General features: G+C 47.1%; 1 protein-coding gene across 2 annotated transcripts in view; it reads left to right on the top strand.

Annotated features, from left to right (window-relative positions):
* Positions 1–23220, top strand: part of GRIN2A (glutamate ionotropic receptor NMDA type subunit 2A) — a 379408-nt gene that overhangs the window by 196718 nt on the left and 159470 nt on the right. For both annotated transcript variants that reach the window (XM_032392269.1, XM_032392270.1), the window contains one exon: positions 16630–17222. In XM_032392269.1, the coding sequence (XP_032248160.1) occupies positions 16630–17222 (593 nt within the window). The remainder of the gene's footprint in view (positions 1–16629; positions 17223–23220) is intronic.

Raw genomic sequence — 23220 nt, 5'->3', positions numbered from 1 at the left:
ACATTTCTTCAGCACCAAGCTGCTGGCCATTCTCAGCGCATGCCATGTTCTTCATACCTCTGCATCTTTGCACACTGTCCACTGTGCATGGGATGCTCTCTCCAGACCTCTCTGGCCTGTGCCCAGTTGCCTTCCATTCAGGAACAGCTTAGGGGTCACCTTGCTCTGGACCCTTATGCCCCCATCTTGCTGGGTCAGGTGGATTCCCTCTTTCTGGATCCACCCCTGGTTCCCTGTTCATTCCCTGGTCTTCGCTGTCAGCCCTTCTGGACTGTGGGCCCCTTGAGGCTGGGATGAGCTCTGCGGCTTTCTCTCTGAGCGAGTCTAGGAGGCCAGCCAGCTCCCCACCCGCCGGCCTCAATTTTCTCATGTATAGAATGGCAAGAAGAAGGGCCATCCACTGATTTCTCATGGTTGCCACCTGAGGGTGAGGGACATCTCTGGGGCTGGGTCCGTGGGTGATGTGTTGGGGCATTCCTTGCCTCAGAGACCCTGAAGAAGGGGTCCCTTCTGTGCCTGACGACTCTGGAGAAGACAGACCAGCCTGAGCCTGCAGAGCTGGGCAGCTGACTGGGTCCTGGCCCAAAGCCAGCACTGAGTGTGGCCGGAACTGGATGCCCTGGGGCTGCACAGGAACGCAAATGGACCATCATCGATTGTTTTCTCCTTTCAAACAGTCATTTGGAACCCTTTTCAGAGGTTGAAAATCAGTCTTTGATTTTGAATCCACATTGAATTGACATTCAATTTTCCCTTTTATGCCACTTCTTAGGAAAACACTCAAACTATCAATTTTTCTGTTAAAATCTCTCCCTTCCTACTCCTGTTTATGTTTCCTAATGCCTTTTGTGCTCCGGGTTCAGCTGTGACGGTGAGCTCTGGTCACAATGAGTCCATCCTTTTTTTTCTGAGTTTCGAGGGGGTCCCAGCTTAGTACTGTTTTTTGCTGTGTGCGTCCACACAGAGTGCAAATGCGCACATGAGAATTGAATGTTGCCCTGTTAAAGGGGCCAGCAGTATTCTTCGTTTGGTCTACTAGTCTTTGAGAGTCTGAGAGATGAACAAACTTGAGTCTCTTCAAATTCCTAGGTCTGCGTATGTGATGGGAGGCTCCACATTCTGTGAGCTTCACGGGGAAGCGGTTAGTAAGCAGAATGTTGTGCCCTGGAGAAACGGGGCAGGTTACGTTGCTCAATCTCTTGGTGTTGGTCTGGGGCTCATTCTCCTATCCAGAAACATCACTTCGAGAAGAAGACAGCAAGGGGTGGTCTTTAGGTGGTATTTGAATACATGCAGCAGGAATGTGGATCAAGGAAGGGGTCAAGGAAAGGGCGCAGGCAGGTTGAGATTGATGAAGAGGAGGGTACCGTTGCCCAGTGGAGGTGAGCCAAGTGCTCTGGGATCCAGCGAAATCCAAATGAATGTGCTTGGTCCTGAATACTGTCAACTCCATGTGTTTGGACTAATGATGACATGAGATACTGTGGAAACTGGTGAGTGGCCTGTAAGAAAGAGTCAGTGGATGGTCGCCACGGTGGGTCAGGCGCTGCGCTGACGGGCTGGTGCCTGGCTCATCGAAGCCACGAGGGAGGGAGGTGGCAGTTGCTTTTCCTGTCTCACGGCGGAGGAAACGGAGGCTTAACACTGTTGAGTCAGTTTCTCAAGGCCACAGAGCTGCTATGTGGGAGAACAGAGGTTCGAACTCAGAGATGTCTCATCCCCAAATCCGCATGCCTTCCACTGCCGCACCAGCTCCCTCCCCACGGTCCCGCCGGGTCTGTGCTCTTGAAAACCCAGACCCTTCCCGTTTGAGTGTGTGAAAGAACAGGAAGGGCCGGGCCTGCTTGGTGGCCCCGTCTGGAGTAGGCTGGTGGGATGGCCCACTCATGCTGGAGGTATTTCGAGGTCAGGGGTGACTGATGACCGCACGGCTGCGTGGGGGGTCTTTGAAAACTCAGGGAAACAGAAAGATGTGGGTGGTGGTGTGGTCTCTACAAGACCCCCAGGAGCTTCTTCCTTCCACCTGGGCCAGCACCTCAGGCCACCATGAGATCCAAGGGCTCCTTAAGGGCGCCCTTCACCCCCATGGGGTTGCAAGACTGAAGGAACCTGCTTGTTTGCTCGATTCATTTATTTATTTATCTTTTTTTTTAATTGTAGTAAAAATCCACATAAAGTAAGATTTACCATGCAATCATGTTGAAGTGTACAATTCAGTGGCACTGAGTACCCTGACTGTGTTATACAACCACCATCTATTTCTGGAATTTCTTCATCACCCCAAAGGAAACCCCAGACCCGCTGGCCATCTCTCTCCTCCCTCTCTCCTTCCCAGCCCCTGGCAAGCACTGCTGCACTTTTGGCCACTATGATTGGCCTGTTCTGGATCTGTCATATACTTGGAGCTTTGCAGTATGTGGTCTTTTGTGTCTGGCTTCCTGTGCTGGGGATATGGCAGGGGAGGGGCTTGGAAGTGAGATGTGGACTGGGGAAGCCCCAGAGCAGTGTGGACATAGGTTCTGTTCCTGGGTGTGGATAGACAGGGGTACCATTTTGTCTGAATCCGCTGGATTCCTGAGTTCTGGAGAGCACGTAGCAAGCATTGAGACACTGGGGAATACTAGCCCGGTCTCCCCCCAAATTGTGCTTTTGTTTCCTGCCTGCGGATTGTCAGAGTTCGGGCAACAAAGGATTCCTTTGCTTCAGACACTGAGATCCCCCTCCGGCACCTTCCTCTTACGCCCACATTCACACCGCACGCAGGCACACCCACCTCCCCAGCTCCCTCCGTGCCCCTAACTCAGCCACGGTTTCTCTCGCCGAACATTCCTTCCTTCCTTCCCTCTGTCATTCATTCATGCCTCCGCTTACTCATACCTTCAGCTTACGTGTTCTGGGCTCCGCCAGCTACTAGGAGCCCGGCTGGGTGCTGTTGCTGCGGGGATGAATTAGCATGAATCTAGTTGCATGGAGACAGATATTTAAATAGACACTCAAAATACCTGCTGACGAGATCGACAGTAGAGGCGTGGACAGTGTGTTCCGGGAGCACCATGGGGGTGGAGCGGGGGAGAGAGGACAGAAGAGGTGGCAGCCGCTCGATATGTAGTGGGTGATCTGGCATTTGTCCGCACTCTGTGGCTCACAGAACTCTTACGCATCATCCCCAAGTTCTGGGTCCCCCACACCCCTCCAGGTAACTAGAGTCCCACTAAGTCCATTTTATAGAAGAAAACATGGAGGTGCAGGGAGACTCGTCGACTGGCTCTGGTAGGCAGCAGGGCCAGTGTGTGGGAGAGAGGGTGGCCAGGCCCAGTGGCATCCTTTCTCACATGGCACATGGGTGTGGGCACCATCTGGGTGGTGACCACCACTCGCCTGTTCCTGGGTGGCTCCGGCTCTCTCCCAGGAGTGGAGCAGTTCACCTCAAGGAGGCCCCTCTTCCTTCGCTACCCTGTAGTACATTCTTTTTTTTTTTATTATTTTTTTATTGTTATGTTAATCCCCATACATTACATCATTAGTTTTAGATATAGTGTTCCATGATTCATTGTTTGTGCATAACACCCAGTGCTCCATGCAGAACGTGCCCTCCTCAATACCCATCACCAGGCTAACCCATCCTCCCACCCCCCGTAGTACATTCTGACTCACAGGGTGCCCCCTCCTCCCCAAAGCGCGCTCTCGGATGAGATGAGGGGGCTCATGGGCTGTGACATGTCTCAGCTGGGGAGGCCGGACGGAAGCACATGGAGGGGAGGGTGTCAGACAGCGGACACCGTCTGGCCTCACTCCCCATTCTTCCCTGCAAGCCAGAGGCTCTGTGGGGTCACATCTGTGGGTTTCAACCTCTACCCTGCCAAATGCTGGGTGACCGTGGGCATGTAACTGAACGTCTATAGCACTGCTACTCAGAGCTCAGTCCGTGGACCAGTAGCTTCAGTGCCACCCGCAAGCTTGCTGGCAATACTGCAGCCCCCGCATGCTGAATCTAAATCTGTGGTGGAGCAAGATTCCCCCCACCCCCCTGATTCCTGGGCTCCTTAAAAGAAACAAGGACCTCTCTCTAAGCCTCAACTTCCTCCCCTGTAAGATGGGAACAGAAATACTTTCCCCTGACAGGTTAGTGAGCAGATGCAATGCATGCAGAGCTCCCTGCTTGGCTGGTGGGTTGTCCTGGTCTGCCCAGGCCCGAGGGGCTCTGAGGATGCCGGACTTCTAGCTGGAACCCGGGGACGCGTTGTCCACCTCCTCCCATCTCGTGCCTGGCGCACAGTCGAAGCCCCTGCAGCGCGGTGTGCCTTTATTAGGACATTTAGGAACCACGCGGGGAGGAGCCACGGGAGAACCGTTCGTAACGCTGTGCCAGCGGGTTGTAGTGTTTTGGGTGTCCTTGTCGCCAGCATGGTTGATTCTCTTGTGAGGACAACAACCCCCGTAATCCCAGCTCTCATGAATCAAGCTCTCGAAGTGAGAGCGCGGCACATGCATTATCTCAATCACAACAACCTCCTTCAAGGAGCAGCTAAATTCCCTTCATTGTACAAAGGAGAAAATAGAGCCTTGCAGATAGGACGCACTTTGCCTAAGCCCCGACATTAGCGAGAGGAGGGGCCAAGACTGGACCCTCTGTCTACGTGGCTTCAGTCGCACCAATATACAGACTCCCCACGGGAGAAGCAGTTCCCTTCGACCTTCAGCTCTCAGAGCTGTTTGTTGACATTTCCTAGAGAGCAGGGTCATTTTGAAGAGGACGTTGCTACTCTGATGTTTACTGCCAGGGCGTGCCCCTCGCAAGGGTTAGGGGAAAGCCTGAAATTCTCCCTTTTCCAAAAATAAAGCTGCCTCCTTCAGTCCAGCAGTGGCCCCTGTGTGTGTGTGTGTGTGTGTGTGTGTGTGTGACAGCTAGAGACAAAAACTTAATGAACAGGACCTGTTTGCGTTTTCTCCTTGCTGGAACAGCTTAATGGCAAGCGGGATTATCATTGGCGGCAACTTGTCATGTCTTTCGTCTGGGTCACGGCAGCGGCAGTGTCAGACTCCCAGAGAGGAAACCAATCTTGGTGGCATATTAAAGAAAAACAAAACACAAATGAAGGAAGGATGAAGAGCTCATGCAGGGAAGACAGAGCTATGTGGAGAGAGGCAGCCGCCCCTGGGGAAAAAAGCGTGGACGGTGAATGGAAATACACCACTCCGTCGTTTTGAGTTCTTCCAATCTAAGCTCAGAAGATGAGAGAAGAATGAGTCATATTATTCTCTACTTTTTTTTCCCTAGCCAAAGTGGTGTCAGGAATCTTTGGTTTCCAGGGACAGAAAAGCTGATTCAAATTGGCTTAAGCAAATTGAGATGATTCATTGGAACATGCAGCATCAGCGAGGGTAGATGACTTCAGGTGTGGCTTGAACAAGGTGCTCAACAAGGGTCTCATGACTTGGTGTAACTCTTTATCTTTCAGCTTCGCTTCTGATGGTTTCCTTCTTAGGATGGTGTAGGGTGGCATGATGGCTGCCAGAAATCCTGGCTGAACATCCTCCTGGAATTCAAGTTTAACAATAAGAGAAACTGTCTTTTCCCAGTCACTTTTTCCAGAAACCCTGAGACTCACTCTGATTGGACCTGTTAGGACACATTCCTACCCCTGAACTCATTGCTGACATCATGGGGTTTGGATGAGCCAATAGGCTTGGGTGATGGTGGGGGAAGGATGGCTCTCCGTGGAAATTCACTATTGCCAAGAAAGAACAAAAGGATGCTCAGTGGCTGGAATAACAAATGTCCATGATGTGTCTCAGAGAGGCTTGTGCTTCTCTAAGAAAACAAATCTGGAAAAAAAAAAAAAAAATGGCTTCTGGTGCCTAGAGTAAGTCTAGTAGCTCAGTCACAGTTGGGACTGGCAGGGGAAAAAAATCCCCTGGACTTGGCTTTATCAGCAGCCCGGAGACCTGATTCCATGATCTCTGATCAGGTAGAATTTCCCTCTGGCTTTCTATGTGAGAAGGGCTGGACCCAGCCTCAGACAATCCATCATCACTAACAACCCTGTTTAGAAGCCTTGAATCAGATGATCACCCGCAGGTTGACAGAGCACCGGGTGAAGCCAGCTTGGGGCTTCGCTGTGTCCTTGCATAGAAACAAGAGCCTCCATCTCAGCAGGTGTCTCTTCTTGGTCAGCCTGCTAACGATCTAGAAAGCAGGGCTGGGTCCAAGAGCGGCAATCATCGTGTGGTTTTGATGAATGTAGAGTGTTGGGTTGTCATCAACTCATTGCAGTGGGACTCAAGGAATACATCCCTCCATGCATTTGTGTGTTCTCTCTCCCAGCATTGCATTACTTGTCAGAGGGAGAGCTTGGGTCTGGATGATGAACTGGGACTAGGTCTGGAATGCCTAGGCTGATATGGGAGCTCTAGCCACACTGTTTGAGGTTAGCATACCAGTTGATTGAATGATATAGCAAACAGTTATAAGCCTTACTGCACCTTCAATGTAGGCTCCTCTCTTGGCACAGATCAGAATTCCAAAGGGAAGAATGGAGCTGGCGCATGTAAAACCCTAACATCCCCAGAGTTCCAGGTCCTCTGCCAGCCTCCCTGCCGGAAGTGCATTTAGTAGATGAATTATTTGGAATAAGATTGACCTAGGAATTAAATCACACCCTTTACTCTGACCTTCAGGACACCCACTGTGTGATATGGTCTCTGCTTCCTGTCCTAAGTCATCTCTCCCCTCTCTCTCCCTCAGTCATTAAACTTTAGCTGTTTTGATCTCCCTCTGTTCCCTGAACTTGCCAAGCCCCTTCCTACCACATGCTGCTCCTCCTTCTCGGATGGCTCTCCTTATGTCGCCCCACCCCTCAGCCTTGCCTGGCTGATTTCTTCATATTCTTTTGATCAGCCCCAGTGTAGCAGACCAGCGGCTCTCAAGTGGGGCTCCTCTCCACACCACTCCCGAACTGTTACATCATCTGATTTCCTTGACGTTATTCTGTGTGTTGAGTTCATTCTTTCTTGTCTATCTGCTCTCTTAAGAATGCGAACTTCATAAGAGCTGGGACCTTCACTTTTGGTAGCCTCTTTCCCTAGATTCACTCCCCTGGAACCATGCCTGGCACATCGCCGGAGTTTGTTAAATTCGTTGAGTGGATGAAAAGCAATCAATAGATGAATGTTTCTCGAGCAGTAGATCTGGCAGGTCTGCTCAAATACATAAAGCACTAGTCTCTCTTTCCACCTGCTGGCATCCTTGCAGACTCAGAATGATGCCCCCAGTTTTATCCCCAAAGCAGTGGCCCAGTGCCATGCAAGGTGCTGAGGAGGACTCAGAAGGACATTGTGCCCTACCCTCAAGAATTCTAGTCTGAGGAGCAGGCAAGATGAATGCCTCTCAGTAAGTAGGCAACTGCACACAAGTCAGGGCTGAGGAGTGAGCTGTAAAGGCAGAGGTGCTGGGAATTCAGAAGTGGGAATACTAAGGAGTCCATGATGGACATGGGAGCTGGGGCTTGATGGTCAAGGCTACCATCTTCACCACTGTCATCGCCACCCCAACTTGACTGAGCCCTTGCAACATGCCAAGGGCTCTATGTGCCTCATCTCTCAAAGTATGCACAGCAACCCTCCAAGGTGGTGCCTGCTATTGTCATTTCGGTCTTTCAGATGGGAAAACCGAGGTTTAGGTCAAATAACTTCCTTGCAGGAAGAAGCAGATCCTGCTAAGGCTGCCAGCAAAGCCCATGTTCCTCCCACACAACCCCTGTTCCTTGTGGTTTCTCTGTGTAGAAAATACTTCACACTCAATGGCATCATGACACATTAAGATAGCACTGAATTAGGGGTGAAAGACCTTGTGTCTGTTCCTATGGTCCCCATGGATTTATGTGAAATTTGGAGCATTTCATTCAAGATTTTGAAGTCTTCATTTCTTCACCTAGAAGATAGAGAAATTGGACTTAGCACTACCAAGTCTTGCTGAACATCACCATATTCTGGAGAACATACATATTCTAGAACTCGTAAACAAAGTCTCTGGTTCAGTGAGGGTGGACTGGAGCCTGGAAATCTGAGGGTATGAGAAATCCCCCCAGGGGAGCACAGCTACAGGGTTGGATACTGAAGACTTAGATTAGCGTTTTCAACCCTGGCTGCACATTACATTCACCCAGGGAATTTTAAAAATCCTGGACCCTATCCCAGACCCACTCAGTTGGCATCTTTAGGTATGGGGCTGGTGGGGGTGGGAGAGCATCAGCCTTAAAGTTTAAAGACTGCTGGCTTTTGAGATGTGGCTAGTGTGCCTGCGAAGCCAAATCATTAATTTTATTTAATACTTTGAAATTAAGTTTAAATAGTCACATGCAGCCAGTAGGCACTGTATTGGAAGCCCAGGCTAGGATGAGTTGAAGGTTTGGTCATTCTAAGAGGACTTGTTCCTTGCTCCATCCTCAACCATAGAGCTTCTCTCAGAAATTATTTTACATGATCTCCATCTCCTCCACCCTAGTCTGAGAGCCTAGTACACAGACTCTTGAGTTAAGACTGGAGTGCCTCTCCTGGTCTCCAACTCAGAGCATGGCAGCCACCCCCGTTTTTTGGGAACCTACCAGCTGGGAACCCTCCAGTCACCAGATACTTAAGGTTAAACTTCTCATTTGAAGAGAGAGGAGGAGAGAGCAGAGAAAGGTGGTTTTGGTTATTTTAGAAGAATGATGGTGGATTGGTTCACAGGAGAAGCAAAATGGGGGGACAGAACGTACATCATGAAGTGGTCCAATGAGTGGAGGTTGCTTAGAGTGAAATTCTGTGTTTGTGGGTGAGGGAGCTGATGTGCTTTTGGAAAATGATGGACCAGGGGTAAAATATGAAGACTTCCTTTGGTTTTCTCCCCCAAGCACACCTTACTTGGCTTCATTAGCTCACTCAGCAATTTGCTTTGTCACATGTTTGTGGAGTACCTGACCTCTCTCAGGTACCGAGATGACGCTGAGTCCCAAACACTTTAGTGCAGACTGTGCTGGGGCTGGTGTGTGTTTTTACTTTATCCTGAAGGTTGTGAGAGCTGCTGAAAAAAATTTAAGAAGGAGGACATCATGCTCCAGTTTGAACTTTAAAAAAAGTAACTGGAGCAGCAGTGTGGAAGGTGGGTGGGAGAGGGACAAGACTTGGGTAGGGACTCCATACAGGAGGTTCTCGCTCTTGTTTGAGAGAGAACTTCCAAGGGTCTGGAACATGGGCAGGTCCAACAGGGAAAGAAAAAATAAATAATCCTCTGGGACAATGAAGAAATAATGGATGCCCCTCAGCTTGAGTGGCAGTTAAGTGCAGTAGAAAATGTGGGAAGAGATCCCTCCTATCCTGAAAGGAGAAAAATGAGTGATAGAACATAAATCATAAAATAGTCCAGTAAATGGAGGCTGCCTGGAGTGAAATTTTGTGTTTGTGGATGATGGAGCTGATGTGTTTTTGGGAAATGACACCTGGGTACAATTTCCCGTTAGCCCCAGTCTTCTGCATCAACTGATTGCCAGTTGATGTGAGATCACTGACATTACTTTGCTATTTCTGGACATTTTCTTTTCTAGTTGGATGCCTGAAGAATGATTGAGTGGTGGTTATTCATCACACACACACACACACACACACACACACACACACACACACTTTTGTTTCCTGTTCTGCACACCTGGTATCAGTGTTTTCCAGGACCTAAGCATCCAGATTCTGGATTCAGATTACCTGATCTTGAATCCTGACCCTGCCGTGTACCAGCTATGTGTGTTAGGCAAGTTACCTTCTCTGAACTGGAGTTATAAAATCTGTAGTACAAGGATGATAATAAGACCTCTTGCTCCATATTAGCTGTGATGATGACCATGGTGATGGTGATGGTAATTCTGATGAGAAGAGAGAGGGAGATGGATAGAAGGATATGATGATGAACGATGATGGTGGATGACAATGATGATGACAGTGGTGGGTGATGAGGAGGAGAAGGAGGAAGATGGATATGATGGGGATGATGATGATGGTGGTGGATAATGATATGATGATAGTGGTCGTGATGGTGTGTGATGATGATGGTAGATGATGAATGATGGTAGGCGATGATGGTGTTGGTGGATGATGGTGGTGGTGGATAATGATGATGATGGTGATGGTGGATGATGATGATGATGGTAGATGATGAATGATGGTAGGTGATGGTGGTGGTGGTGGATGATGATGATGGTGGTGGATAATGATAATGATTATGATGATGGTGATGGTAGATGATGATGATGATGGTAGATGATGAATGATGGTAGGTGATGATGGTGATGGTGGATGATGATGAGGGTGGTGGATAATAATAATGATGATGGTGATGGTGAACGATGATGGTGAATGATGATGATGGTAGATGGTGGTGGTGGATGATGATGATGGTGGTGATGGTAGATGATGATGGTTGTGGATGATGATGGTGGTAGATGATATGATGGTGGATGATGATGATGGTGGTGATGGAGGAGGAGGAGGAGAATGGCTGATGATGAGATAGAGATCCTTCACTGGGACAGAGTTAGCTTATATGTATGTGAGAATGCTATTCTTCTAAATTCTCAGGCTTATCAAGTTTGGTACCTTTAGTTTTCCTCTCATCCATGGAAACAGAAATAAAATATATTTAAAAGCTCAGTTATCACACAATAAGAGTGGCAGAAACACCAAGTCTCACCAGGACAGTCCTCCCACAAGAGAAAGAAAAATCCCAAGGAGTCCCTCTCGATTTTTGCTGGGTCACCTGCATCATTATCTTTTTTTTGGTACCCACCCAGGCAGGCAGAAGGAAAATAAGCTATGGAAATGGGTGCAGGGTTGACAACAGTGACCAATTCTCTCAATGCTTCCTAAGGAGGATCTTCCTGCTCATTTATTTCCTCACCAAATATATATTGAGCCCCTGCTGTATGTCAGACATTGTGCTACGCTCTGACAATACTAACTTGAATAATACTCATGCTGCTGTTGAGAAGAGACTGAGAAAAATGAATAAATCAGCATTGGAGCCCAGGTACTCAGATCACAGAAATTCACTGGCATGGGGCACAAGCAGTGGCTTTTTTTTTAAACCCTCAAGTGATTCTCCTCTGCAGCCAGAAATGAGAGCCACCAGTGTGCACGAGGGAACATTGGATGACATCTTGCATCTTGTAATAAAGTTGTTGTCAGCATGGGGCCTCGTGGATTTTAGGGAAATCATTTAACCTCTTTTCCTGTGACTTTATGCGAAATGCCATCCATGAGGGTTATAGCCACTTGCGATACCTCATCCCTTGGGTAGTTAGAATCAAAGAGCTGATGGGTACGAGTGTCCTTTATAGCCTTTGTGAATGGGTAAATGAAATGAAAGTTGATATTAGACTCTATTAAACATCATGCCTTGATACCCACCGGGGTCAGGTCTCACCCTGAATGCTCAGCAAGCTCTGGAACATTCTAGAACATGAGATCAGGAACTCTCATCTAATGAAACCTCGGTTTAAGATGGGACCAAAATGCAGAGTGGAGAGAAGACACCCAGAATCCCATAGCCCCTGCCTCCCTCACTCTGTGTTTAAAACAGTTTGTTCTGTCTTCAGCAGAGCAGTGAGCCTGGGGAGAGAACTGCTCTTGCTTCAGAACCCAAGTGGGTGTCTGAAATCTGTTCCTCTCCCCCGGCTGCACACTGCCGAGGAATCCAGTGCCAGAGGTGGTCAGAGACTGCTCTGTAGAATCTGAAAAGGACAGGCTGAGGGATGGCAGGAGGTGGTGAGTGCAGGAGAAACAGCCTCTGCTACTCAGGTAGGAAGCGGGAAGAATGTTCAGGGCCTTGAAAAGAGGGCCATGTGGCATATCAGATGCCAGGCCCTGGGAGTGTGGCCAAATTCCTCCATCACCTCCTGCCAGTCCATAAAAATATCTTTGAAAAATCCAGGGCTAAACATGAGCCTCTTCACTGTCTTGCTGGGCAGTTATGTTTTGCAAATACCTTCTCACTTCCATCCCTCCATAAGGTAGACAGAGCCTTGGGTCCGTAATGGGTTTGGAAGTTTCAGATGCCAGTGGAAATGATAGTGGTGCAGGGTAACTGCGGGAGGTCCATGAAGGACATGAGCGATGGTTTCTCTCCAAAGCATGATTCATCACTGGGAAGAAAGACAGTTCCTTCTCTTCGTGTGGCCTCCTTGGGCTCAGAGTGAGTGGGCTGGTTTGCGGAGCAGAGGGGCAGTGTGATGCTGGCATGTCAGGAGATCTGGACATACCAGTTTCTGAACTAGGATCAGGATCCCCTTGGGCTTCTGGCTCTGTCCGTGTTGTCTAGAGGACTGAGGGACATGGAGAGACGTCCCTGGACTGTTGGGAGTCAGGCATAGATAATAGATGAGCCTGTCATCCTACTTCAGCTCTTCCTGGCTCCTCCCACCCTGGGATGGTGCTTATTATGCCCACTTTATAGGCAAAGAAGCTCAGATGCAGAAAGTTTCAGAATTTAACCACGGTCACGTGGTTAGTTCTTGCAGAGCCACAACTTGAACTCAAGTCCGATAGACCCCAGAGCCCACAGTGTTTCAACTATAAAGTGACTGGTGTGCATAAAGGGGTAGGCTGGAGAGTCTCTACTTAAGGTGATTGTCTAGGGGAGCCATTAATGACCATAGAGGAGAGGAGTGGCATGGTTAAAGCAGTGTTCAACCAGGAACTTCCATCAGGCAGTCATGACATGGCTGAATTGTTGGGATGCTCAAGTCCAGAGTGGGAATTACCCCTGACCCACGGGGAAAATAACAGTGATGTCGATTTGTTGAGTACTTGATATTTGATGGGTACTGCCCCGGATGCTTTTCTACAAGGAGGTCATTGAATCCTTCCAGCTCAACAAGAAAGTGCGATCATCAACAGTATAGTGCAGGACTGAAAAGCTTGGAATCTCGAAGGCAGGCAAACCTGATTCCCTGCCTTTATGACCCTGGAAGAGTCGCTCTGCCTTTGAGTCTGTTTCTTCATTTGTATGACAGGGATCATGCTAGCACCCGTTTAGGAAGGTGGTTGGGGGTAGGATTAAATGAGATACTAAACTGAAGGCGTTGAGCCACACAACTCTCACAGGCATGTTAACTAGTATAATTATTGACATTGCCATACCCATTGTACAGATGTGGAAACTGAGTCTTAGAAACGTGAAGTGATTTTTTTCCCAAGGTCACCCAGTTAGGATTGGTACCCGGACAGCATGACCCCAGAAGTTACACTGTTGTCCATCCTGGGGAGAAGACCCTAATGGGGATCAGAAGAGAGTAATAGAAGAGATTCGGCCTGGACTAAAGCACCACAAGACCAGGGAATGGGAATGGCACAGGCAAGGAGCTTGCACATATTTTTACACAGACGGCTGTGCCAAGCGAGCTCTTGGCTAATGAACTGCCATCCCTATAATTATCTTCTCTTTCACGAAGTTCACAATGCATCCATGCCCTCTTCCCCACATGGAGAGTTAGATAAGCCTGCACTTGCTTACCGCTCTGCTCTGTGCACAAAGCCGCTCGTGGATACAGTAACGTCTGGCTCATAGCACATGGAGCAGGGGTGCGGGAGCATCCCAGACACCCCCCCATGCCCCCAGCTAGCACCTCTCCACTAATTCTGATTATCCCTAGGAAGTGTGTACATATGGATCATCTCAGAGATCCTTTTTATTGGGTTCTGACTGTGCCCTTAGCATCTGCCCTCCTGAGATCTTTCTCCATTCCTCGTGTGCTCAGTGCAAGAAGATGCTGATCCCTTTGCCTTTTGCAGTCCTAATGTGACTCTGGTCAGCAGCTTCCTTGGAGGCATCTTTGCTCCATGGGAATTATTACATTTCCTTGGTAATTAAGTTTGGAGCTTCTCAGTCCCATCCCAAGAAACACCTGGCAGTGCATAAGGTTGTTGGGTATAACTGCCTTGAGATTTGACTTCTGTGCCTTCGTCCATTGGTGGGTTCATTATGTTGTCACTGTTTTTGGTATTTAATGAGGTTGCGTGCACAGCTGTTGAGGCTTAGAGGACCTCTATATTCCTTTTCTGATCAAGAAAGGTCACTCTCTCTCTATTTCAGACATTGGATGGAGGAGTGGTAGGTTGGTGATGTTGAAAGATTTTATTTTCTGAACATGACATTCAAGAGCCATAAAAAAAAAAATACAATCTCAGACACCGAATTCTTCTGTTTTCCTTTATGTTTAAGCCAAGGACATTCCTCTTAGACTTCATTCACACATTCATTTACTCATGCGTTCCCTCCCCCTGCATTTCCTGATGTGTCATGTTCCAAGCCTTCTGCCCAGTTCTGGGGACAGAGAGATGAAGACAGCAATATCTCTGCCCTTGAGCCGTTCATAGTCTTGTTGAGGCATGATTTAAAATGATTAATCAATCCAAGAATATTGGATTTCTCCAAAAGCTATTGTAGGGAAAAAGATAATTATCCAAAGTCTTTAAATCTGTTACCCACTTTAATTGATTTAATTAGGTAAAATTCATAAAACTGTATTGTTGGAAGGAACCCAGAGGCATTTATTCCCGTTTTTTTGTTCCCTCTCTGCCTTCAGGCCGTACTGCACTTGAATTATCCCCCAAACCCATGCATTTCAGAAAAGGGAAGTATTTCGAAGAACTACAACTTTTGGCCCATTCAGATAAAACTTTCTATTCACTGAGCACCCACAGGCAACACTTGGCAGACTTCTTGAAAGGGTTGGCATGCACGGCTACAAAGTGTTGTTTTGAAAGACAAATGGAATTGATCGTCCACTCTTAATACACACACACACACACACACACACACACACACAATGGAACCTCCGTATTCCTACTATTGAGGTGAATGCATATGGTAACTACAGAATGCAAAATGAAAGCATGGCTACACTATAAGGACTTCTGGAGAATTCTTTTAGTTTCCAGGGAAAGAAAACCATAACTCAGCACTTGTCAAATTGTGTTTTGCTCTAACACATAGGCACACCTTCTCTTTAGCTGGCATTTTTGCACCTTGCCTATCAGTCAGCAGCATGGTTTAAGCACCTGCTATCTGCAGATCTTCAATGATCCCAAGAAAGTTGGGGCTGTGTTTTGGAAAGGGGGCTGGCCATGGAACCAGAGCCTGAGTTCATCTCGAGCCTCATTTCCCCCCTGCCAACACCACCACCTTTGTAGGATCATCATGGGGATTTTATGAGTTAAGGGGTGTGAAGGTAGTTTGTAAATGGTACAGCTGTATGCACTGTCTGCCTTTTCTGAATGGAAGTTTGTTTTCATGATCAGATCGTGACTAAGGGGGGTGTTAGAACTATTAGAGGCCCTTGGGGCACCTGGGTGGCTCAGTCAGTTAAGCGTCTGCCTTCGGCTCAGGTCATGATCTCAGGGCCCTGGGATCGAGCCCTACATTAGACTCCCTGCTCAGCCAGGAGGTCTGCTTCTCCCTCTCCATCTGCCCCTCCTCCCTGCTTGTGTTCTCTCTCTCTCTCTCCCACTCTCTCTCAAATAAATAAACTCTTTAAAAAAAAAAAACTATTAGAGGCCCTTTAACCCAACACAAGTTGCCACGTCACTTTCAAGAGTAAGAGCATTCAGCAGCTCCCCCTTATGCTTGAATAAGTTCTAAGCCTCTGAACATATCCCTGAGGCCACACATGATGGGGTTCCTGCCAAGCTCTTCGCCATCATCTCATCCCCCCTACTTCATGAGCCATAATACATTTATCTCCGGCTCCTAGAATAGTCTAGATGTATCTGCAGGACTCCTCTGAGGATAATGTCCACCCGTCTCCCTTCTTCCTCACCCGGACACTCCTTCAGCATCCCCTTATACTTCTCTCAGCCTCTAGTCCCTGCAAATTGCTCTTCCTCAAATTCCCACCAGATCTACGGAGGCAGAGACCATGTCTGTGTCTGTCTTGTTTATCATTGTTTCCCCAAGTCCTAAAATGGTGTTGCTGCATAGTTAGGGGTTCAACAAATATTTGTTGATTCAGATAAACATTCAGATAGAATGTCCAGTTAGCATTTATTATAGTTTATATTATACAGGAGTCTAGAGTCCGAGTGACAGAAATCCTTTTCAGACTAACTCAAGCGATCATGGGAACTTGTTGGCTTACATAACCAACAGGTCCAGAGTAAATGGCTTCAGGCATGGCAGACTCCAGGTGCTTCAAGTGCATCATCAGGACTGTGTCTCTATGTCCTGATGTTGTCTCTGTTGGCTTTATTTTCCAGTTCTGAGCCTGGGGCCAGATAGAGTTCATTGTGTTGAAACCATATGGGCCCCAAAGGGCAGGGGGGAAATGGGATAAGCCAGAAGCAGAAATAATAGATCTCCTTCATGCGCCAGGCTGTGGGCTCCAAGTTCAGGGTCTCTCTCCTCTCTGTATTTCCAGTGTCTGTTCCAGAGTGTGGCATATAGTAGGTGCTCAGGAATGTTCTCGAATGAATAGGTGTGTGATGTATTTGCCCTCCCTTCTAAGAAGGCATTTTTTAAGCCTATAAAGACAGATGGTTATATGTAAACCGCCTTCTACCTCATCCTCTGTTTTGATTTTTTTTTTTTTTTTTTACACCTGTTGGCAGGATCCGACGTCAACCTTCTTCCAATTTGGAGCGTCCATCCAGCAACAAGCCACGGTCATGCTGAAGATCATGCAGGATTACGACTGGCACGTCTTCTCCCTGGTGACCACCATCTTCCCTGGGTACAGAGACTTCATCAGCTTCATCAAGACCACCGTGGACAACAGCTTTGTGGGCTGGGACATGCAGAACGTGATCACCTTGGACACTTCCTTTGAGGATGCAAAGACGCAGGTCCAGTTGAAAAAGATCCACTCTTCCGTCATCCTGCTCTACTGTTCCAAAGATGAGGCTGTCCTCATCCTGAGTGAGGCCCGCTCCCTGGGCCTCACTGGCTATGATTTCTTCTGGATCATCCCCAGCTTGGTTTCTGGGAACACAGAGCTCATCCCAAAGGAGTTTCCATCAGGACTCATTTCAGTCTCCTACGACGACTGGGACTACAGCCTGGAGGAAAGGGTGAGGGATGGCCTGGGCATCCTCACCACTGCTGCATATTCCATGTTGGAGAAGTTCTCCTACATCCCCGAGGCCAAGGCCAGCTGCTATGGGCAGACGGAGAAGCTGGAGGCCCCACCTCACACTCTGCACCAGTAAGAGGGCAATCTTTGCTTGTCTCCCAAAATGGGACCAGAGTTTTCTTTGGTTGGTTGGTTGGTTGGTTGTTCGAAAACTCCGAGCAATACATACATACTCCCTGCTGAAAACGTGCCCTGCAAGTAGAGAATGTTGTGTGTGTGCTTATGGGATTTTCTCTGATTGACTCTCCTCTCCTCTCTTCCCCTGGACTCCTCTTTCATTTATAACTTACATCATACTTTGTTTTCTGCAACTTTCTTTTTTTACTCAATGATATACCTTGGAAACCTACTCTCGAGACCTGTCTATGTATCCAGCTATGTATCTCTCTATCCATATTCTATCTATAGCTATATCTCAGGTGTGCCTGTGTGTATATATATACAGATATATATGGATTTTATATGCAGATAATATACACATGTATAGATGTATGTACACAGATGTATATATGTATGTATACATACATATACACAGACTTATGTAGGAAGGAATGTAGATATGTTTGTATGTGTAGATATACATAGGGGTGTGTGTGTGTGTGTGTGTGTGTGTGTGTGTGTGTATGTGTGTTGCAACCTACGCATTGCATTTCTCAATAGGGATATACCATGATTTATTTATCCAGTCTCCGTAATGATAGAAATCTAGGTTGTTTCAGATTTTTTCCCATTAGAAATGAAGCTGCAGTGATCATCATCCCACATGTCTCTTTGTGCACACAGAGCCCGTGATTCTCCAGGGTGGATTCTAAGAAGTAGAAGTTTGGGGTCACAGAGCACATGCATTTAAAAATTGAAGTATCTGTTGCCAAATTGTCCTACCAAGGAACTATCCCAATTTGTATTCACACAAGCCACTTGTGAAGTCACTAGATTTCCCACATCCTCACCAACATGTTACACTTTGGGAAGACTGCCCACGCTGGGGCTTCCATCCTCTGTTTGAGTGTGTATCTGAATTTCTTCCCTTCTTTTGTCCTGTTTTTGTAGATCATTGGAAATCTTGGCAAATACCACTTTTAAAGCGGCATTATAGTCCATCGTATGGATGTATCCTAATGTATTTAACTACTCCCATCTTGGTGGGCATTTAAGTTTTATGTTTCTGAGAAATGTTATTGTTCTTTGTGGCTCATCATTGTGGCTCAGCTGTTGACATGTAGAATGATCACTCCTGCACCCACTTTGCATGCTTTTGCCTGATGTTCGGTGATTGAATCCCCGCTCCTTTCTCAGATAACGAGCAGCATAGCTCCGTGATGAAGGGACAGGGCTCCGAAGGTAGATTTGTCAGGGTTCAGATCTTGTCTTGTCCACTTCCTGTAGGCCTTGGCCCGTCACTTTACCTTTCTAGGCCTTGGTGGTTTACTGTAGAGTGATGATAATAGCATCACTCTCTCTAGGTGGCGCTGCGCAAACTTGAACATGCATCAGAATCACCTGGAGGGTGATTTGTTAAACCACAGGTGGCTGGGTTTCACACTCAAGAGTCTGTAATCCAGTCGCCCCCGGGGCGGGCCTCCAGAACTTGTAATTCCAGCAGGTTCCTGGGTGATGCTGATATTGCTGGTCTGGGGATCGTGCACAGAGAACCAATGTTTTGTGGATTGACCTCAGTATTAAATGAGGTGATGCTTGGAGAGTAGCACAGTGCCTGGCTCCCGGTGATTATTGAATGACTGTCAAAATGACCAGTGAAGTGGTTTTGGTCATCAGAACTTACAGTCAGCAGACTAGGTTGGGTTTATTATCAGCAGAGTAACACGTCACTCTCAAATGTCTCTGGAAGGTTTAGGACTTTGAATCTGCTACAGTTCAGGGATTATCTCTGAGCTGAGTCTGGAGACGTGTGCGTGCGTGTGTGTGTGTGTGTGTGTGTGTGTGTGTGTGTGTGTGATGGTGTAGAAGGATTATGCCTCTTTAAAATCAGTATACACCTGAAAAATGAACTCTTGAATTAAGAAATCGTGGTCCTTTGCAATTTTCCCTTCCCCTCTCCTCATTCCCTCCTTAGGAATCCTCTTTCTGCACTGCCATTTTCAGCATTTTAAATAATTGTCTAAATAACAGGAAGGAACTCCGATGAATCAGTATGAGGCATGGAAACCTCTTATGGAGGCAGGATTGCTGTCAGCCCAGTGACAAGGGCTGGGCTAATGAATGCTTCCTTCCCATAAGAAGTGCCCTACAGCTGGAATATTCACAAATGTATAATTTTGGTGAAAACATAACTCAATTTTAGGGCAATTGACATATAATATATACAGGAAAAGGGATTTGAGAAGGATAATTGTCAAGACATGCAGAGCTCCTTCCAGTGACCACCCTGAATTCCATTCCTTAAACAAAAAAAAATTCTGGTGTGCAATGTTATCATGCTATTTCTAGGAGTTACGCTTTGAATGCAGCAATTTTGTAGATTGTGTTTCAGCCCCAGAGTGGCAATGCATCAAGTGGGGTAAGCCGTCATCCACCGCCTGGTGTTTCATGAAACATCTCTCCATCCGTGGGGCGCTGGCAGTGCTCGCCCTGTGTATGAGGCTGGAATATGGTAACAGCATTGGCTCCTTAGCACACTTGCCCATTGTCCCGGTGTTTCTTAAATTCACCCAGGGAAGAGAAGACACTTGCCAGGTAAGGAAGGGACTAGGAACTGGAGAAAGCCCCAAATGGCAGTTTTTCAGAAAAGCCTTAAGGCTACTGTTTTCTCCTCCATCAGTCATTCCTTCCATCCAGTGGACCCTGTGCTGGCCCCTGGAATACGGACAGGAATGAAGATATAACTTCGCCAAGAATGTACAATCTGATGAAGAAGAAGGAAGTTTGTCTCACGACAAACTCTGGTAACAGGGACTTTTCCAAAAATATTAGGGGGAAAAAAAAGAATGGTACAGAGTCTGATAAAACACCCACCCCACCACTCATCACAGAGAACGAAAGTGAACGTGTCACATTTGTTTCAAAAATTTTAAAAGAAATTAAATATTACTGATGATGTCACAGTCCTGATTAGATCTCTCCCAAGTCCCACTTTCTTGTCTTCCTGTCCTCAGGAGGGAAAACACTGCCATGAATTTGGTAGGGATCCAAATCTGTGTGCATGTTTTGTACTTCTTGTATAGATGTCTGTGCAACCTTAGACCCAAAGCACAGTTCATTTTAATGCCCATAAATGATACATTCACATTTCCTTTACCTCAGCCTTGTGGTTCAAGATGGGTCTCTGAGGACACATGGCATTCTAGCATATTCATCTTCGTTGCTATTCTGTGCTCTGTTGTATAAGCGTTGCACTGTTTGTTTGATCATGACCCCCTGATGGACATTTAGGTTGTCAATGGTAGGGGATCTTCAGTGTCTGCAGCCTGAGTTGGATCCAGCAGCTCATTCAGTGGAAGCCCAGGACTCTCGAGTTCAGGGTTCTGCCAAGCATCCGGTAGCCAAGTAGCTCTCATTACTCCCACTATGTAGTAAGGAGAATGCACATAGTTTGAGAAGAAGCTCAGATGAATTCATGTGGGTGGGTATCATGGTACATTGCTTTGGGGATCAGGGGTCCAGCTTGGACTGGTTGAGTGCCATCTTGGAAGCAGTTACACACATCCCTCTGTGGTCTCCAGGGACGTGGCTTGTAATCTCCTACCCCGAGCTTGTGCACTTAGGATTCCGTAGCCATGACTTCTTGCTTACAATGCAGGACCTGGTAGAAACGTCGACTTGCTGAGGATGACGTGGGCCCGTTTCTGTCCCTGGGATTTCAGGGGAAAAAAAAGGTGGGGGCAAGGGGAAAATGTTCTTTATGTTTAATATTCCTGGTTTTACAGAAGGCACTTTGAAAAGAGCAGTCAGCATTTTATAAAGTTCAAAAATAGCTCAGCCATGTTATGTAACCTCCTCCTTGCTACTGCGAAGTTATTAAACATCTGTCCCTTCCCCAAGTGCAGGGCATATAGCTGGTAACTCCTGGGATGGTGATGTAGATCATTACCTGTTCTGCCTGTGTGGAACCAAGGCTGTTCTGTCCAGTCCTGTCCCAAGAGTCCATCCGGGCCGCTGGTGGACCGGGCCCCGTGGGAGGCAGTGTGGCCTCGGAGTGAAGCGTCTGGCACTGAAGCTGGCCTGCCTGGGTTTGAATCCCGGGTCAGAACTCTTCTAGATCCAAGGCTTTGGGCAAGTCCCTTAATTCCTCCAGGTCTGCCTCCTGAGATGTAACACAGGGACAAGAAAACTGTTTGCATCTTATCCGAGAGCCTGGCATGTGGAAAGCAGTCTATAAATCGTTAACTCTTATGATAAAACTTGCAAATATAAGATTGTGAGTGAGACCGATGTATCTGCATGCCGTAGTCCACAACATTGCCATTTATTCATCCCCCCAAAAGGTCTTTAGTACCCACTGTATGCTAGATGCCAACTCTCCATAGATGGCAAGGCAGGGAAGCCCTCATATGAATATTGGGGGACCCAGTGTTGCCATGTGTCTTGTTGTCTTTGAGCCCTGCGGGTCAGTGGACTATCCCATAGTAGAGGCTCATCTCACCAGTTGGAGGTACAGGAGGAAAGGGAATGTCCTCCTAGGGAAGCAGAACCCCTAAGGAGAAGAGGCCGAGGATCGGGACCACTCGATGCTCTGCTACTCTTTCCCAAACTTCTTCCCGGTAGCTTTTATTCCTTCCTCTGGTGCTGCAGCTCTGGTCATACTCGGTAATACTCACGCTGTCTCTTGGTTCAAACTTGTAGACCCAGGGGCAGTTCCTGTCAAATTTTAGGCCTGCAGGTCTGTCGGACATAGAACATTAAGTGTGTGTATGTGTGTGTGTGTTGTAGTCTTGTTGTTGTACCAGAATTAAGTGAAATCATACATGCGGAACACCGTTGTGCCCGGCGTGTAGTGGACATTTCACGAATAGTGGTCATGTCTCTCTTGTCTTCTTCTTGTTATTCTTATTGTGGTGATGATCATCATTATTATTTCTTTAATTTATACTTGTTATACTGCAGGCTGTTCACAGGCAGGGGAGGGAGAAAGAGACTTCTCCCTTGTTTTTTAACAGCGGAATGATGACTGTCCTGTGGCTCCCATTTTAGGGAAGGGAGCAGGACGTGGAGAGGTGAGTGTATGGGAAGACTGAGGTGCTTGAGGAGATCTATAGCACAAATGAGTGGGAAAGGAACATCTTCTCCCAGGAGAGTTACGGATTCAGATTGAAGAGAAGTTATTTGGCTTTAATTGATGATACCTGGCTTGACCACTTACGTATTTTATATTAACTTCTTGATTTATGAAGTCAGGCTTCTGCATTAAGAAGCAACAACATGGTAAATTACTACCCTGACAGAAAAGGAAATGGAAGGAAGATATAAACGTGAATGTGAGTTTTTTTGTTTTGTTTTGTTTTGTTTTTTAATTTTATTATGTTATGTTAGTCACCATACAATACATCATTAGTTTTTGATGTGGTGATCCACGATCCATTGTTTGCGTATAACACCCAGTGCTCCATGCAGTACGTGCCCTCCTTAATACCCATCACCGGGCTAACCCATCCCCCCTCCCCCCTCCCCTCTAAAACCCTGTTTGTTTCTCAGAGTCCATAGTCTCTCATGGTTCATCTCTCCCTCCAATTCCCCCCCCCCATTTTTCCCTTCCTTCTCCTAATGTCCTCCATGTTATTCCTTATGTTCCACAAATAAGTGAAACCATATGATAATTGACTTTCTCTGCTTGACTTATTTCACTTAGCATAATCTCCTCCAGTCCCATCCATGTTGATGTAAAAGTTGGGTATTCATCCTTTCTGATGGCTGAGTAATATTCCATTGTATATATGGACCACATCTTTTTTATCCATTCATCTGTTGAAGGGCATCTCGGCTCTTTCCACAGTTTGGCTATTGCGGACATTGCTGCTATGAACATTGGGGTGCATATGGCCCTTCTTTTCACTACATCTGTGTCTTTGGGGTAAATACCCAGTAGTGCAATTGGCTGGGTCATAGGGTAGCTCTA

This window comes from Phoca vitulina, unplaced genomic scaffold, assembly GCF_004348235.1.
Source record: "Phoca vitulina isolate PV1807 unplaced genomic scaffold, GSC_HSeal_1.0 scaffold66, whole genome shotgun sequence".
Taxonomy (NCBI): Eukaryota; Metazoa; Chordata; class Mammalia; order Carnivora; family Phocidae; genus Phoca; species Phoca vitulina.
The sequence above is the reverse complement of the archived record's forward strand: the minus strand, read 5'-3'. Positions and strand labels throughout refer to the sequence as shown.